This window comes from Tachyglossus aculeatus, chromosome 2 (genome assembly GCF_015852505.1).
Source record: "Tachyglossus aculeatus isolate mTacAcu1 chromosome 2, mTacAcu1.pri, whole genome shotgun sequence".
NCBI classification, from domain to species: Eukaryota; Metazoa; Chordata; class Mammalia; order Monotremata; family Tachyglossidae; genus Tachyglossus; species Tachyglossus aculeatus.
The window spans coordinates 66,247,626-66,264,762 of NC_052067.1; the positions used below are offsets into that span (position 1 = coordinate 66,247,626).

Below are 17,137 nucleotides of genomic sequence, written 5' to 3' on the forward strand. Positions count from 1 at the left end.
TTTCAGATATGTAATTAGATTTTGTCTTCATACTTTAAAGGTCAAAGAATATTATCCTCCTCTACTCTATGAATCTCAACAATTGCTGATTCCACTAGAAGACTTAGAAAAGCAGATTACATTGTTCTATGAGTCTTTTGAAAAGATCAATGAGATCATTTCACTCTTAGATCATGAAGCCCAGTCTACAGTCATTTTTAAGCAAAAATATCAGGTAAGAAAAACTGGAAGTGTGTATACTTAGTATGTGTGTAAAGGATGAGCCCAAGGAATTTATGTGGTGAGAATTTCAAGGTAGGAGAGACACAATTGTTCCTTGCAAAAAAGGGTCCTCCAGAATGTACATGAGCAGGTTGTAACTAGGAAGAACAGGTCATTCTCAAGAAATTTAAATGAGATGTGGAGCATTATTAGACCACCATTAATCCAGTTTCCAGGTGATATGTCTTCTGTCCAGTACTCTTATGACACTGGATGCCTTTATGAACTTTATTATTAATTTAAATGTTCAGTCTCCCTCTGCTGTGGCTCCTGCTACTGGGCTTTGTGGCTAAGAAATGGTGCCAAGCACCTGGAAGGAAAATGGAATGGATCTGGATCTTGGGAAGTTGTGGGCATGGGGTATATCTGCTTGTATTGTACTCTTCCAAGCACATAAACAGTGCTCTGCACACAGTAAGTGCTCAGTAAATACGATTGAATGAATCACTGGTCTACCCAACAACATGCTGTAGTAGTGGTATTAGTAGCAGTAGTAGAGGTAGTATTAGTATTAGTACTACTATTTAAGCTCCTACTGTGTGCAAAGTAGTATACTCAACATGGGGAAAAAACATGGATTGGTCTCTGGCCCTCGAGGGGCTCACAGCATTCATTCAATTGCTTTGTTAAGTACTTACTATGTACCAAGCACTGATGTCTATCACTCAGTTGTATTTATTGAATGCTTACTGTGTGCAGAGCACTTTACTAAGTGCTTGGGAGAGAACAGTGCAACAATAAACAGACACATTCCTTGCCCACAACGACTATAATGGGTCAATATCTGTTCTCTCTTCTATTTAGACTGTGATCCCCATATGGGACCTGATGGTCTTATATCTACCCTAGTTCTCAATAGACCATAAGCTTGTTGTGGGCAGGGAATGTGTCAGTTTATTGTTATATTATACTCTTCCCAAGCACTTATTACAGTGCTCTGCACATAGTAAGCCCTCAATAAATGTGATTGAGACTGGCTGACTAAGGTGCTTGGCACATAGTAAGTTCTTAACAGATGCCACAATTATGAATTATTATTATTATTATAAGATTTCAGAATTTAACTAATACTTAATGTCATTATCAGTCATTTTATACTATCATATTCCTCAACAGAAAACAATTAGAACCAATTTATTATAAAAGTCCTTTAAAAGCAAGTCATTCTTAGTTTTATTTATCACCATTCTTGATCAAACAATTAAATCCTACTTAGACTATGAGACCCATGTGGGACAGGGATTATGTCTGACTTTTTTATTTGAATGTAGCCCATCACTTAGTACAGTGATTGGCATAAAGGAAGGGATTAAGAAATACCATAATTATTATCATTACCATTATTAATAATTGTTTCTAAATTATTTTCATTTTAGATTTACTAAACCTAGAATATTAGCAACCTTTTATTAGGTTAACAAAATATTTGTTACTGAAATAGTTAAGCTGATTTCTGGAAAAATATTTTTTTAAAAAATCAAAGTAAAATTAGCAGCTATAATCAGTAAAGAGAAAGTGAACATTTTTGCAAAACAAGGAATTGTTCAAGCCATGTATATTATTGGTTGCTATGAAATGGTTTTCTTGCCAGTTAGAAGAAGCTCATTATGATTGTGACTAATGATGAAGGTAAGTGAAGGTAAATATTTTTAAAGAACATAACACTTAAAATTTTTCAGTATTGACATTTTAGTATGTATTGGCACCTTTCAAGCTTTCATTTCTCTCCTTATTTTACATTTGAACCTAAGCATGGCCTAATGGGTAGAGTATGGGCCTAGAAGTTGGAATGACCTCTGCTATGTGACCTTGGGCAAGTTACTTCATTTCTCTCTGCCTCAGTTACCTTATCTGTAAATTGGGGATTAAGACTGTGAGCCCCATGTGGGACAGGGACTTTGTCCAACCTGATTTGCCTTAGTACAGTCCCTGGCATGCAGTAAGGCTTAACAAATGTCACAGATATTATTGTTATTATCATCATTATTTGGTTATTGCTTGCCATTATTTTTGGTGACTTGGGGAATTATTTATTTGGGGTTGCTAAAACAGAACCCAACTAAGCAGGTTAATATCCTCAGTAGTCTTTGAGCTGTTTCACTCACAATCGCTTTCATCACAGACTATTTGAATGGATGAATCTAGTAAGTTCTTTTCTTTCCATTAAAGTCTTTACCAAAATAATTGTTTCCTTTTTTCCTCTTTTCCTACACTATTATTCCTTTGATTTTACTTGGATAGTGCCTTTTCAGGAGAATCAACTGGTTTTGTTTAAACTCTGGAGAATATGAGAATCTGTTTTGTGTTTTTTTTAACAAATAGATTTATATTGTCTAAGTGTTTTAGCTTCCTTCTGAAGGTTATTATATTTAATTGACATGCACCAAAATAAATTCACCTGGCAAATGAGAAATAAAAAGATGTGTAGTGATCTGAAACTCTAACCACATCTAATTCTAATGCTGTGAATCTTTCTCAGTTTGAGACATACTGACGGTTACTGGATCCCCTGAGAAGAGCAGTGTTGTTGTTATGGAATCCTTTTATTGCACCACAGCTGAAAAATCACCTTAATAATTCACCACTCTCCTGCTATTCATATTATGATCCCTCTTTGATGGGGGAATGAAGTCATATCCCTTGACATACTAGGCTCAACATCACAGGAACAAACACACATAAATGATTACTTTATAAAGTAATGTGCTGTAATATGGGCTGTGGTCAAAATAGCTATTCATAGTCTTCTGGAATTTTAAAGTGCAAAATGTTACCCTTAATGAGAGGTAGCTCATAGGCCTTACCGTACATGGGTTATTAAATTCTTAAAAGGAAAAGGAAGTGTTTCAGTGCCTCTGATAGATAGAATAATACTAGTTCATAAGTTGTTCTTGATTTTGGATAATATGCTTGGTTATGTGATTATTTTTCCTTCCAGGAACTGTCAGCTTGTCAAGAGAAGTGTAAGGTAACCTTGTCACGAATTGAAGAAGGTAGTCAGACCATCCAAAGGTTTGTGGCTTTGAGCAAAGTGATAAAGCATTTTGATCAGACAGCACTCCAAAGGAAGGTTGCAGAAGTCCATGTTGCTTTTCAGGTAAATTCACTGTACTGTTAAATAACTCTTATATTTTATTTTCTTTATGCTAATCATTTACTGTGGTAGAAAAAAAGAAATTTTAGTTTTGAACATTCATAAATATTGGTAACTCTAAATTTTTGGTGAGTGTCAATAAGATGAAAATTTTAAAGCATTTAAATTTCCCCAGAGAAAAGTTCTGTGCGTATTTTGAAAGCTAAAGTATGCATTGAGTGTTTAGTTAGGCCTATCTTGAACACTTATTTTTGAACACATTGCAGAAAGTATTTTATTAGATATTTAAATAGCTCATTAGTAGAGTTCAGCCAGAGACACTGTTCCATTCACTCATGAGAAAATAAAAATAATGGTCTTTCTTTAAACTCTGTTGTCAAGAATATGACCAAGAAAACCACTGATTGGAGAAAGAATGTAGAAACAAACAGTCGCTTGATGAACAAATTTGAGGAGTCCAGGTCAGAATTGGAGAAGGTACTCCAGAATGCTCAGTCTTGCATAAATGAGAAAGGAAATCCTGAAGCACTTCTAAAGAAACATACTGTAAGTACTTCCCTTCCCCACCGCACCTGTATATATGTATATATGTTTGTACATATTTATTACTCTATTTATTTTACTTGTACATATCTATTCTATTTATTTTATTTTGTTAATATGCTTGGTTTTGTTCTCTGTCTCCTCCTTCTAGACTGTGAGCCCACTGTTGGGTAGGGACTGTCTCTATATGTTGCCAACTTGGACTTCCCAAGCGCTTAGTACAGTGCTGTGCACACAGTAAGCGCTCAATAAATACAATTGACTGATTGCCTTGATGTGGAAATGTATAGCATAAATATATAAAATTTAAAATGAAAAATTGAATGAGAGAGTTTAATCCTAATGCCTAGAGTAAGTCATCCTGGTGTATTTGGAATTTTGGAATAAAGTTAAATAATAAACAACCTGATGGCAAATAGGATTGGAATAAGGTTGGTTTAGATGTCTGTGCCCCCGGCTGGGTGGCTGAAGAGACGGAGCCCAGGTCTGGGAGCCATAAGGACCTGGGTTTTCATCCCGGCCCCAACACCTGTCTGCTGTGTTACCTTGGGCAAGTCACTTAACTCTGTGCCTCAGTTACCTCATCTGAAAATGGGGTTAAGACTGTGAGCCCTGTCGGGTCAGGGACTGTGTCCAGCCTGATTCACTTGGCTCTAAGCAGCATGGTTTTAGTGGGTAACATAGAGGCCTTGGAGTCAGAAAGACCTGGATTCTAATCCTGAATCCGCCACTTGATGGTTGTTTGACCTTGGGCAAGTCACTTCACTTCTCTGTGCCTCAGTTCCCTCATCTGTAAAATGGGGATTGAGACGGACCCTCAAGTGGGATAGGAACTATGTCCAACCTGATTTACTTGTATCCACCCCAGCACTCAGTACAGTGCCTGGCACATAGTAAGTGCTTAAAAAAATACCATCATCATTATTATTATTATGTGGGTTTGATCAGGTAAATAGTAGCAGTAGTGGTAGCAATAGCATTTATTGAGTGCCTGTTAGATTCAGTAAAGGCTTGGAAAATGTAAAGAAGTGACTTATTCCTTTGCCACAAGGACTTATTCTATGATGGGAGAGATAGAGATACAAATATTTATTGGTAATCAATTGAATAAATACACAGTTGAATTTTTTTATGTTGCTCTAATAGATGCTGTTTTAGTACACTGTAAACACATACACCAGGACAAAGGTGGTAATTATGCAGTGAATTTACAGAATATTTACTACCAATATGGATAGTCAGGTTATAGCACTCACTATATTGTTTTTTATTTTGTTTTTAGCCCAGCTGTCTTTTAAGCTGTTCCTACATCAACAAATGAAGGAAAGGAAGTTATGTTGGTGTTTTTGTTGCTAATAATGGGCAGCTATATAAATGACATCATAAAATATTAAGCTATTATTGATGAGGCACTTTACCAATGTTAAAATCACCTCTGTGGTTTATCTTCAGCTGTATTGTTTGTAGAGCTTTAGAGCATTTGTATGTGTTCACATTGCAGAACTTTATAATTTTTGGACATTCACAGTTTAAAAGTACACTTGACTAAATTCCCAAGTATGGGAATAATAGCTAATTGTATGGCCTGAATTGGGAGAACACAACTTCAGAAATCAAGCTGGAAAGGTACCCAATTTAGAAAATCTGATGTGTAACTAGACAGAGTCTAAATTCATTCATTCATTCAATCGTATTTATTGAGCGCTTACTGTGTGCAGAGCACTGTACTAAGCGCTTGGAAAGTACAAGTTGGCAACATATAGATATGGTCCCTACCCAACAGTGGGCTCACAGTCTAGAACAGTTAATCAGTGGTATTCATTGGGCACTTATTGTCTGCAGATCATGATACTAAGTGCTTGGGAAAGTACAATACAATAGATGTTAGATATTTTTCCTGCCCACAAGGAGCCCACATTGTAGAGAACTCACTGTAGACAGTGAGCCCCATGTGGGACAGGGACTGTGTCCAAACTGATAAACCCTTTATCTCTCTCAGAGCTTAGAACAGTGCTTAGCAAATATAGTATTCATGATAATAATAATAACAGTAATATTGGCTGAGTCCTCTGGGGAAAGTGTCTTTTAAAGCACTTTCACAGGGGAGTAGGGAGAACACCTCTCTCCAGCTCCTCTAGACTGTAAGCTCTTTATGGGCAGGGAATGTGTCTTTTTATTGTTATATTGTACTCTCCCAAGTGCTAATTGTTTGTGTGGCCTGAATTGGGAGAACACAACTTCAGAAATCATGCTGGAAAAGTACCCAGTTTAGAAAATCTGATGTACAACTAGGCAGAGTCTCAATATTCAACAGTTAATCAGTGGTATTCATTGGGCACTTATTGTCTGCAGATCATGATACTAAATGCTTGGGAGAGTACAATACAATAGATGTTAATGTCACCCAAGGTGTCACCAGTCCACAGAACATAGCTTTTCCCACAGGCATGGTTTACTATGAGTTTACCCAGGCTGATTGATGAGCAGTGATATGCCAATTGACCTAACCCTGTTTTATGAGTAGTGAAGAGTTGAGCGATCTAATTCTAGCCCTTCCCAACTGCTCAGCTGGGAAATTTTGCAAAGACCTAAATTCAGTAGATCTTACAACTGTGTCATCTGGGAGACAAAGATTATCTAATACACATCTACTGAATATTTTGCATACAGGTAGTTGTGAAGTGGCATGAAAGATAAAGTACTACATAATATCTAGGAATGCTGCAGTTTCTGGTTCATACGTTGACTTAGTCCAAATTCAATCCTTAAATGACCCTGCAAGTGCAAGGAAGACTTCATTTATTTCAAACAAAGAGACTAATTTACTTCATTATAGATTTTGTGATGCTGCGTTCTATTCAATCTAGTTTCCATATTAAGTGTTGAACAAGTGGAGGTACTAACCTTTTTTTCCCCTGCCTTCAGGACTTTTTCAGTCAGCTGGATCAGAGGGTCCTTAATGCCTTCCTGAAAGCGTGTGATGAACTCACTGACATCCTCCCTGAGCAAGAACAACAAAGTCTGCAGGAAGCTGTTAGAAAGCTCCATAAACAATGGAAGGTGAGTAGCTAAACTCCAATAACTTCATGTTCCATGACTGAAGGAAGCACGCATGGGAAGCGCACATGCTTGTGGTATTGAAAATTCAGAGAATTAAGTTCAGAAGCAAATGTTTGGAAAACTTCTTTACCGAAGTGTAATGAAAGCAATAAAAATGGCATGCCATCTATTTTAGAGGTAGTGAGTCATCTATTTACATTCTCCATATGAGGTTTAGATTTTTTTAATTGAAAGTTTAATATAAAGTAACTGTACATCACTTCTTTTCTGCAGCTGCCACCCATTTTCTCTTCATTTTATCTCATTTCCAGTTTTCCCTCATTTTTTGCTTTAATATTTCACTCCCTTTCTCCAGTCTCATTGTACTCCATCTCTCTACCTTACTAGATGATGTGGTCAGTGTTTTTGAAATTTTATTATTTTTTTAATGGCATTTGTTAAATGCTTATTATGGGCCAGGCACTGTACTAAATGCTGGGGGGGCTAAGAGCTAATCAAGTTGGACACAGTCCAAGTACTATTTGGGGCTCGCAGTTACTAACCCCTATTGTACAGATGATGTAACTGAGGCATAGAGAAGTTAAGCGACTTTCCTGAGGTCACCCAGCAGGCAAATTTTCAGGGCCGAGATTAGAACCCAGGTCCTACTGACTCCCGGGCCCATGCTCTATCCACTAGGCATCTGCTTCTCCTGTTTACTATCAATTATTCACTTCAAAAGCAGCAAATCCTGCACATAATTAGAAAATCATATTGATATCAAACATTCTTTTTCACCATTAACAGGAGCAGGTATTTCTATGGAGAGAAATGGAGGGCTTTATTTGAACTCATCTGTGCCTGCTTTTCTTTTTTAGTTCCTCAGTAGTGTCACACTAAATCTACATTATAAAATCATAAATCCTATTTAAAAGGCTACATTTTGGTCATCTATTAGGAATTCAATTTTGCAGTCATACTTCGTAATAATATCAAGTCGTGAAATAGAAATAAAATTGCGCTCTGGCAGTTATTCATGCAGATGCCTTTTAAATTAAATATTTTTCATATAAGAATAGCAAATTAAACATTAGATTTTTTTATGTATTTGTTAACCATTTACTGTTTTGCCATATGCTGTACTAAGTACTGGGGTAGATTACAAGTTTGGACTGTCCCAAGTGGAGTTCACCAGCTCCAGTTATGGATGAGGTAACTGAGGCACAGAGAAATTGTGACTTTCCCAAGGTCATGCAGAAGACAAGTGGTGGAACCAGGGTTAAAACACAGGTCCTTCTACTCAGAGGCCCATGGTCATTCCACTAGGCTTTGCCGCTTCCCTATTATAGTTTCAACACTAGTCTATAAATGCTTTAACTACAACCATAACTATTACCAATAGCCTTTAGATTATAAACTCTGAGGCCAGGAAACCTGCGTAGTGGTAATTGCCCCCTCCTATCTGTATATATGTTTGTACAGATTTATTACTCTATATATTTTACTTGTACATATTTACTATTCTATTTATTTTATTAATGATGTGCATCTAGCTTTACTTCTATTTATTCTGATGACTTGACACCTGTCCACATGTTTTGTTTTGTTGTCTGTCTCCCCCTTCTAGACTGTGAGCCCATTGTTTGATAGGGACCATCTCTATATGTTGCCGACTTGTACCTCCCAAGCGCTCAGTACAGTGCTCTGCACTCAGTAAGCTCTCAATAAATATGATTGAATGAATGAATTGAAAGCACATCATCTCCAAGAGGCCTCAATTCCCTCAATTCCTCTTCTCCCACTCCCTTCTGTGTCACCTTTACACTTGGATTTGCATGGAATTTAGAGCATAGAGGGGGAGATCAACGTGAGTATGAATTATGGATAGTCACCCCTCCCTCAGCCCCATAGCACTTATGTGCATATCCATAATTTATACTTATGTCTGTCTCCCCTCTCCCCCTCTAAACTGTAAGCTCCTTGTAGCCAGGGAATGCATCTACCAACTTTTGTTATATTGTAATCTCCCACATGCTTAGTACAGCGAACTGCATACAGTAAGCTCTCAATAACTGTATGACTGATTGCTAATATATTTGATCTCCAGAGCTACTAGTACAGTGTCTGGAATATTAGGTGTTCAAGTATAACTATTAATGGTTTGATTAGAGCACCAAATGCACTAAATTTGGTAAATAACCTAGTGGTATGTCTGTATTAAATGGAGATGAGTATGTTAACCAACTCCAGAGTAGACCCCGGATTTTTACAATGGATATTATCTCCCGCAACAGTGGCGTATAAATCAGATGATGGTGCAGTGGGTTCTGCTCCTCAGGCATTCTGATGCATTGCCACAGACTACACCTTTGCCAGATCCTGATCCAGCCATCAATATGCCGTATGAACAGGGTTGTCCCAAACAGACCGTGGGAGTGAGGTTGGGATAGCACAGCCCCATTCATCATCGCTATGGAAATGATTCAAGCAGGTGACAAGGAGGTATTCCTACCTTAAAAAAAAAGTAGCAAGGAACATGATTGTGTGGCAAGATGGCCCCTAATTGGAGTGCTTAGTAGGGGGCTCAGTACACAGTAAGGGCTGAATAAATACCATTGACTGATTAGCTTCAGCCATACCATCAGGGTTTTTTCAGTGCTTTATAGGCAGTGTGTACATATCTGTAATTATGTACGTGTCTGTAATTTATTTACATTAATATTTGTCTCCCCATCTAGACCACAAGCGTGTTGTGGTCAGGGAATATGTCTGCTTTTTGTTATTGTGTACTCTCCAAAGTGCTTAGTACAGTATTCTGCACATAGTAAGTGCTCAATAAATGAGATTGAATGAGTGAATGAACATAATACATACGCACCCACACACACACATCTATAGAGAATATGTTCAAGATTGTATTATTTATCACCCTGAGGAGATTGTACGTAAACTTCTCTTTTAAAGGGAAATTATTTAATCAATGTTATTTCTTGAGCACTTACTGTGTGACAAGCACTGTACTAAGCAATTGGGAGGGTATAATACAACAGAGTTAGTAGAGCTGTTCCATACCCACGAGATACCATCTAGAGGGGGAGACAATATTAATATAAATAATTTATAATATATAATTTAAAGATATTAATTCATATATATTGGGTGCTTACTGTGTGCAGATCATTGTACTAAGTGCTTGGAAAGTACAATTCAGCAATAGAGACAATCCTTGCCCACAGCGGGCTTACAGTCGAGAAGGAGGGAGACAGACATCAAAAACAAGTAAACGGGCATCAATAGCATCAAAATAAATACATAGAATTATAGATATATCAAAACAAGTAAATAGGCATTAGTATGAATAGAATTATACACATGTACACAAGTGCTGTGGGATGGGGAGGGGAGTAGCATAAAGGGAGCAAGTCAGGGTGATGGGAAGAGGGAGCTGAGGAAAAGGGGGACTTAGTCTGGGAAGGCCTCTTGGAGGAGGTGAGCCTTCAGTAGGACTTTGAAGGGGGAAGTGAGATTGGTGGATGTGAGGAGGGAGAGCATACCAGGCCAGAGGTAGGATGTGGGCCGGGGTCGACAGCGGGACAGGTGAAAATGAGGCACAGTGAGAAGGTTAGCACAAGAGGATCAGGGTGTGCAGGCTGGGATGTAGTGGGAGAGAAGGGAGGTAAGGTAGGAGGGGGCAAGGTGATGGAGAGCTTTGAAGCCAGCAGTGAGGAGTTTTTGCTTGATATGGATGTTTGATAGGCAACCACTGGAGATTTTTGAGCATGGGGTGGCAACATGCCCAGAACGTTTCTGTAGAAAGATAATCCAGGCAGCCGAATGAAGTATAGACTGAAGTGGGGAGAGACAGAAGGTTGGTAGAGCAGAAAGGATGCTGATGCAGTAATCCAGTCAGGATAAGATGAGTGATTGTATGTGTATAAGTGCTGTGGGGTTGAGGGTGGGACAAATATCAAATGTCCAAAGGTCACAGATCCAAGTGCATAGGTGATGCAGAAGGCAGGGGGAGCTGGGATAAAGAGGGCTTAATTGGGGAAGGCCTCTTGGAGGAGATGTGACCTTAATAACGCTTTGAAAGTGGGGAGACTCGTGGTCGGGCGTACATGAAACGAGATGGAGTTCCAGGCTATTGGGGAGGATGTGTACAGATTTATTACTCTATCTATTTTACTTGTACATATTTACTATTCTATTATTTTGTTAATAATGTGCATCTAGCTTTATTTTTATTTATTCTGACGATCTGACACCTGTCCACGTGTTTTGTTGTCTGTCTCCCCCTTCTAGACTGTGAGCCCGCTGTTGGGTAGGGACCATCTCTATATGTTGCCAACTTGTGCTTCCCAAGCGCTTAGTACAGTGCTTTGCACACAGTAAGCGCTCAATAAATGCGATTGAATGAATGAATGAATGAAAGGGTTTGGGGGCGAGATAGATGAGATCAAGGCACGGTGAATAAACCGGTGCCACAGGAGTGAAGTGTGTGGGCAAATGTTTTGTGGATAAACAATATTTTTCATTTCCTGTGGAATTCCTCTTTTTCTTGTGTTCAACAAAGGATCTCCAAGCAGAAGCCCCATATCATGTACTTCACTTGAAGGTAGAAGTGGAGACAAGCAGATTCCTGGCTACGGTGGAAGAATGCAGAGCAGAACTGGCAAGAGAGACCAAACTCCTGCTCCAGGAGAGCAGTGAAAGGATTATCAAGGAGCACAGGGTATGTCTTCCATGCCACCAAGTGGGTAGTAGTGAAAATAGATGTAATTGCAAAAAGATTTAAAACTAAGATGTGGAGTAAAATTCTGTAATTACTAGCTTAGGGATTTGGGCTAGGTGCAAAAACAAGAATTTAATCACTCAGGTATTGGAGGTTTTTTCTCTGTGAAATGCATTGGTTTTATCATTTTAGTTGTTATAGATTCACTTGTTGTTCATTAGGTTTTCTTCAGTGAAAATGGACCCCAGCATCTCTGTGAGAAAAGATTACAGTTAATTGAAGAACTGTGTCTCAAACTTCCAGAACGGGACCCAGGGAGGACAGCAGCAGAAAGTTGTCGAAAAACTCTCCGAAATCTTAAAGCCCAGATTGACAAAACTTCGGTGAAATTAATGGAGCACCCAGATAAATGGATAGACTACAAAACTAGGTATTACTAGGACTCCTAATTGAGTTTGATCAAGGGTCCTGATTGAAACAAAATAGTGAAGCTGTTGATGATTTTATGCCAGAGTTGTTAAAGGTCAACTTCAGCTGTAATCTCTAATTCATTCATTCATTCAATCGTATTTATTGAGCACTTACTGTGTGCAGAGCACTGTATATTAGGGTTTCTAAAATTCTACAGTCACATTTTCATGAGGGTTTTTTCACATAGGTAATTTCAGACCACACATTTCTAAAATGTCTTATTTTCTTTGTAGTAGTATGTATTAAGCAACTACTATCCAAATCACTGGGAAAAGACTACAGATGAAATATAGGCCTAGTGCCTGGTCCCCAATGGTCTCACAATCTAAGAGTAATGTTGGGGAGGTGGTTGGCAAAATACACATAAGGAAGAATGAAAAAAAAATTATATGTCAGGTGCATACTATGTGTCAAGCACTGTTCTAAGTGTAGGGTTGGATACAAGTCAGTTGGATTGGCATAGCTCCTATCCCATAGGGTGTTCACAGTCTAGGTAGAAAGGAAATCAGGTGTTGAATCCCCATTTTGCAAATGAGGAAAGAGAGGTGCAGAGCAGTTACATGACTTGCCCAAGGTCACACTGCAGGCAGATAGCAGAGCTGGAATCAGAACCCAGGTGCAATGAGTCCTAGGCCTGTTCTCTTTCTACTAAGCTCTGTTGCTTTTTTATGAGACAAGGATGCTGATGTATATGACAAGAGAAGTAGGGCAATTGCGTTTAGAGGAGCAGAGTTTCAGATTCCTTGTGGCTCTGTCATTCAGTCATTCAGTCGTATTGAGTGCTTACTGTGTGCAAAGCACTGTATTAAGCGCTTGGGAAGTATAAGTTGGCAATATATAGAGAAGGTCCCTACCCAACAGCGGGCTGTCCAACAGAAACCAAAGTCCCAGCCTTCACCACGGCCTTCCAACCTTATAGAATTTGAGGGGACCTCATGATGTGAGGTTTGGATCCTTTCTAGCCTGGAGCTGAAACCTTTGGGCGTCCCAGTGGTACACCTCTCTCCTGTACAGTAGCTACTATATGGTCCTCTTATAGGCATACTTGTTAAATTGGGGTTTCTCCTATGTTTGCTTTAATTTTATGAAGATTATAAAAAGAATGATCACAAGGTCATTGAAATAAAAAATGAACTAATTCTTCTGATTTAATAATTCTCATTAATGGTTAAAGTTGTTAAAGCCTCTGCATATTGTGATTTTTTCTTATCCTAAGAAGGTAAATGTGCTATTTCAGATTTTTGGATTTATCTTCTTGGATATCATCAAAAGCGCAGCAGTTAAAACAGATTAAACGTGAAGCCAAGGATGCTACCAAATATGGAGATATTAAACCTGCTGCAGAGGTTAGTCTTTTACCTAATTTGCATAGATTTCTTTTTTAAAAAACTTTAGATAATATAGCTATTGTCTCTCTTCCTAGAAATATAATAGTAGTATAAAACTATGTATAAACTATTGCACTTAGTATCTAATTATGGGATTCTCTTCTGGCACTTTTCGTGAGAGAGAGAGAAAAGGGTGGCCTTAGTGTGTATTTTAGCGTTCTCTGCCTCAAAAATGTGTTTTTGTTCTCCTTCTCTATAGAGAGCAAGGACTTACTTTTAAGAGTAAGCAGTTTATGAAAATCCAAATAAAGGTCAAAGTAGTATTTAAAGCAATCATACTTTAAAAATAGCCGGGGCACACTCTGCCTCTTCTCACTAAAATTGAGTGACCTTGTAAATAAGCCCTACGTAGCAGCAAAATATTTATTTACATTCAATAATTTCTAATTTTTAACTTTTATATATGCATAATAGTGGCATTTACACCTGTAATTCAGATGCTACGTTTCAGTAAACTAAGAACAAAGACTGAGGAACCAGACTACCCTCAAGGAGGGGCATAACTATTTCTGTTTTTGAACTAATTTCCACATGGAGATGATAAGCAGAAGAGATAAAATAAGTATTAGTTATTTATTTTGGTAGAATCCACAATCAATAATCTTGTGTGGGTAGACAGTGGAAGTATTCAAATATGTAGACATTTTTATACCTCTGTCATAGCTCCTATCCCAGACTCTGAGTCAATTAGAGCTTGCTAATTTCAGGATTTATAAATTTTGTTGCAGAATGATTATGGACTGTGATTCAAGGATGTATTTTTTTTATTCAAATCTTGTGTTTGTCTAGGGAATAAGAGAAGAGGTCAGCAAGCAGGGAGAGTGCCTCAGCTGGCTAAAATCTAGACTTAAATTTCTGACGGAGGTTTCAATGGCAATGGAAGCAGAAAAGCAAGCTGATGAGCTTTCTAAACTGTCCAGTGACTTCAAGAAATTTGTAACTTCACTGGCAGAGGTATGTTGTGAAACTAAGTCGACTGTATTCTATGAATAGACCATGGTGTATTTCTATGAATGTACAGAGGATTTAAAAAGAAATGCTGTAATGAAAGTTATAGCTGAACCTGAGTTGAACATTTATACTTAGCAACCACTTGGATTTGAAGAGGACACTGCTGACTGAGATTTTTATTTACATGTGAGACTAAAGCAGCCCTTCAATTCACGTGCACATAAAAATTGACCTTTGGTGCTTTCTTGTCTTTTTAATCCATTGTGTTTGGCTTTGTTTTTATTTCTTCCTCTTAATGGTTTGATTTTCCTGAAATCTTTCCCCACCCTGCATTTTCCAATTCTGACATGATCAGCCATAATATTGTGGAATAATCACAATTAAAGTATTTATTAAGTGCTCACTGTGTGTCAAGCACTGTGTCTACAACTAGGGGAGATGCAAGATAATCACATTGTACAAAGTCCCTGTCCTACACGGGGTTCATAGATTAGGAAATGGAAACACAGAAAAGTTTCATGATTTGCCCAGGGGAACCAGGTGGTTAGTGGAGCCATGGCTAAAACAATGGTATCCTGTCTCCCAGTTCCGGCTTTTTCAACTAGACCTTGCTGTCTCCCCATAATCTTGGGGTCTTGATGCTGCTCTGGACAGTCCAGCTTTCTTAATAGTCCCCAAAGCTCAGTTGCAAAAGTGGTGAAATACTTTTGTAAGATCAATAAACACCATTTATGAGTATTTATGTTCCGGAAACTTCTCTTATATCTGATATAGTGCAAAGAACATGTCCATTCTGAGTCTGGGAGCATGGGGTTAACAATGCCCTTCAGTATTCAGAGCAGAAGGAGGTTGACTAGGCTCTGGCCAGCAGTGGACAGAAGCTAGATCTCAGTAGTTTTCAGCCATCTCTGGAGAGATGATAGTGGTACGTTTTTGAAATGCTTTGGTTTTCCGTGTGCTGAGAAAGAAGCCGCATGACTAGTGGATAAAGCACAGGCCTGTGAGTCAAAAGGACTTGGATTCTAATCCCAGCTCCACCATTTGTCTGGTGGGTGGACAAGTCACCTCATTTGCTGGTACCTCAGATGCCTCATTTGTAAAATGAGGATTAAGACTCTGAGCCACACATGAGACATGGACTGTGACTAATCTGATTAGCTTGTATTAACCTTAGAGCTTAGAATAGTGCCTGGCCCATAGTAAGTGCTTAACAAATATCATAAAAAATAAAAAGGCAGAAATTAGATGTGTGGTGTCTGATCTTTGGGGGCTCAAAATCTAAGAGTAGACTTTTCACTTGAAAGGTATATACATTTTACCTTACTGTAAAGGTATATACACTTTTTTGGCATTTAGAAATGTGTATTACATAGCTGAGGGAATTTCCTGTACTTCTACTGATACAATATTGTTCTCTTCAGAGAAGAATCCCTTCTTTGTATTCCAGATTTAAAAAACTAAATTTAAATATAGTGTGGGATGGGGAGAAAAATCTAGAGAAATCAGAGAGAAAGAACTTACTTGTAATGCAGTGATAGGTGAGGAGAAAATGCAGGGGGAAAAGGGAAATGTAATGAGAGAAGACTGAAACTACAAAAGAGAAATTCATAAAGGAAAGTAATAAGAAATGGTAGACTAAAGAACAGGAGAAAACTAAATTCAAAGACTTTCAGTAGATATTTGAGACACAATAGGGATTTTCCTTTTTTTCCATTAGAAAAGCTGGGCAAGCGAATCAATCAATTAGTGGTTTATAGAGTGTTTACTGTGTGCAGAGCACTGTATTAAGTGCTTGGAAGAGTACAACACAGAGGGAGTAGAGAGAAGGAGCTTCCAGACTAGATGTGGAGACATAAATTTAAAATTTCCAAGTTAGATGGGACCTCTGTGGGGAGGGGTGGACAGCAGGTTCCAGGTCAGTTAGGGTGCCGAGGGTGACCGTTTGGCCCTGGCGTAGTGGATGGAACACAGGTGTGGGAGTCAGGAGGTCCTGGGTTCTAATTCCGGCTCCTCCTCTTGTCCACTCTGTGACCTTGGGCAAGTCACTTCACTTCTCTCTGTCTCAGGTACCTCATCTGTTAAATGGGGATTGAGATTGGGAGCTCCATGTGGGACAGGGACTGTGTCCAACCTGATTTGCTTGTATTCCTCCCGTTGTTGGGTAGGGACCATCTCTATATGTTGCCAACTTGTACTTTCCAAGCGCTTAGTACAGTGCTCTGCACACAGTAAGCGCTCAATAAATACGATTGAATGAATGAATATGTGCTCTGGGGGTGAAGTGAAAATCAAAGTGCTAAGGGTTACAGACACAAGTGCATAGGTGATGCAGAAGGGATTTAGATAGGGGAAGTGAGAACGTATGTCAGGAAAGGTGTCTTGGAAGAGAGGATTTAGTTACATATGAAGGGGGAGGGAGTGCCAGACCACAGGGAGGTTGTGGGAAAATGGTCAGCAGTGAGAAATACGAAATCAAAGTTCAGTGAATAAGTTGATGTTAGAGAAGCAGCATGGCGCAGTGGATAGAGCAAAGTGAGTCAGAAGGTCATGGGTTCCAATTCCGCTTGGCCACTTGTCTGCTGCATGACCTTGGACAAGTTACTTCACTTCTCTGGGCTTCAGTTACCTCATCTATAAAATGAGGGTTGAGACTGAGCC

The 17,137-nt window shown here is 38.7% G+C and overlaps 1 protein-coding gene across 1 annotated transcript in view; it reads left to right on the forward strand.

Annotated features, from left to right (window-relative positions):
• Positions 1 to 17,137, forward strand: part of SYNE1 (spectrin repeat containing nuclear envelope protein 1) — a 503,300-nt gene that overhangs the window by 169,640 nt on the left and 316,523 nt on the right. The window contains exons 20-27 of the mRNA XM_038770126.1: positions 41 to 214; positions 3,200 to 3,358; positions 3,737 to 3,901; positions 6,824 to 6,958; positions 11,511 to 11,669; positions 11,891 to 12,099; positions 13,378 to 13,486; positions 14,318 to 14,482. Of these exons, the coding sequence (XP_038626054.1) occupies positions 41 to 214; positions 3,200 to 3,358; positions 3,737 to 3,901; positions 6,824 to 6,958; positions 11,511 to 11,669; positions 11,891 to 12,099; positions 13,378 to 13,486; positions 14,318 to 14,482 (1,275 nt within the window). The remainder of the gene's footprint in view (positions 1 to 40; positions 215 to 3,199; positions 3,359 to 3,736; positions 3,902 to 6,823; positions 6,959 to 11,510; positions 11,670 to 11,890; positions 12,100 to 13,377; positions 13,487 to 14,317; positions 14,483 to 17,137) is intronic.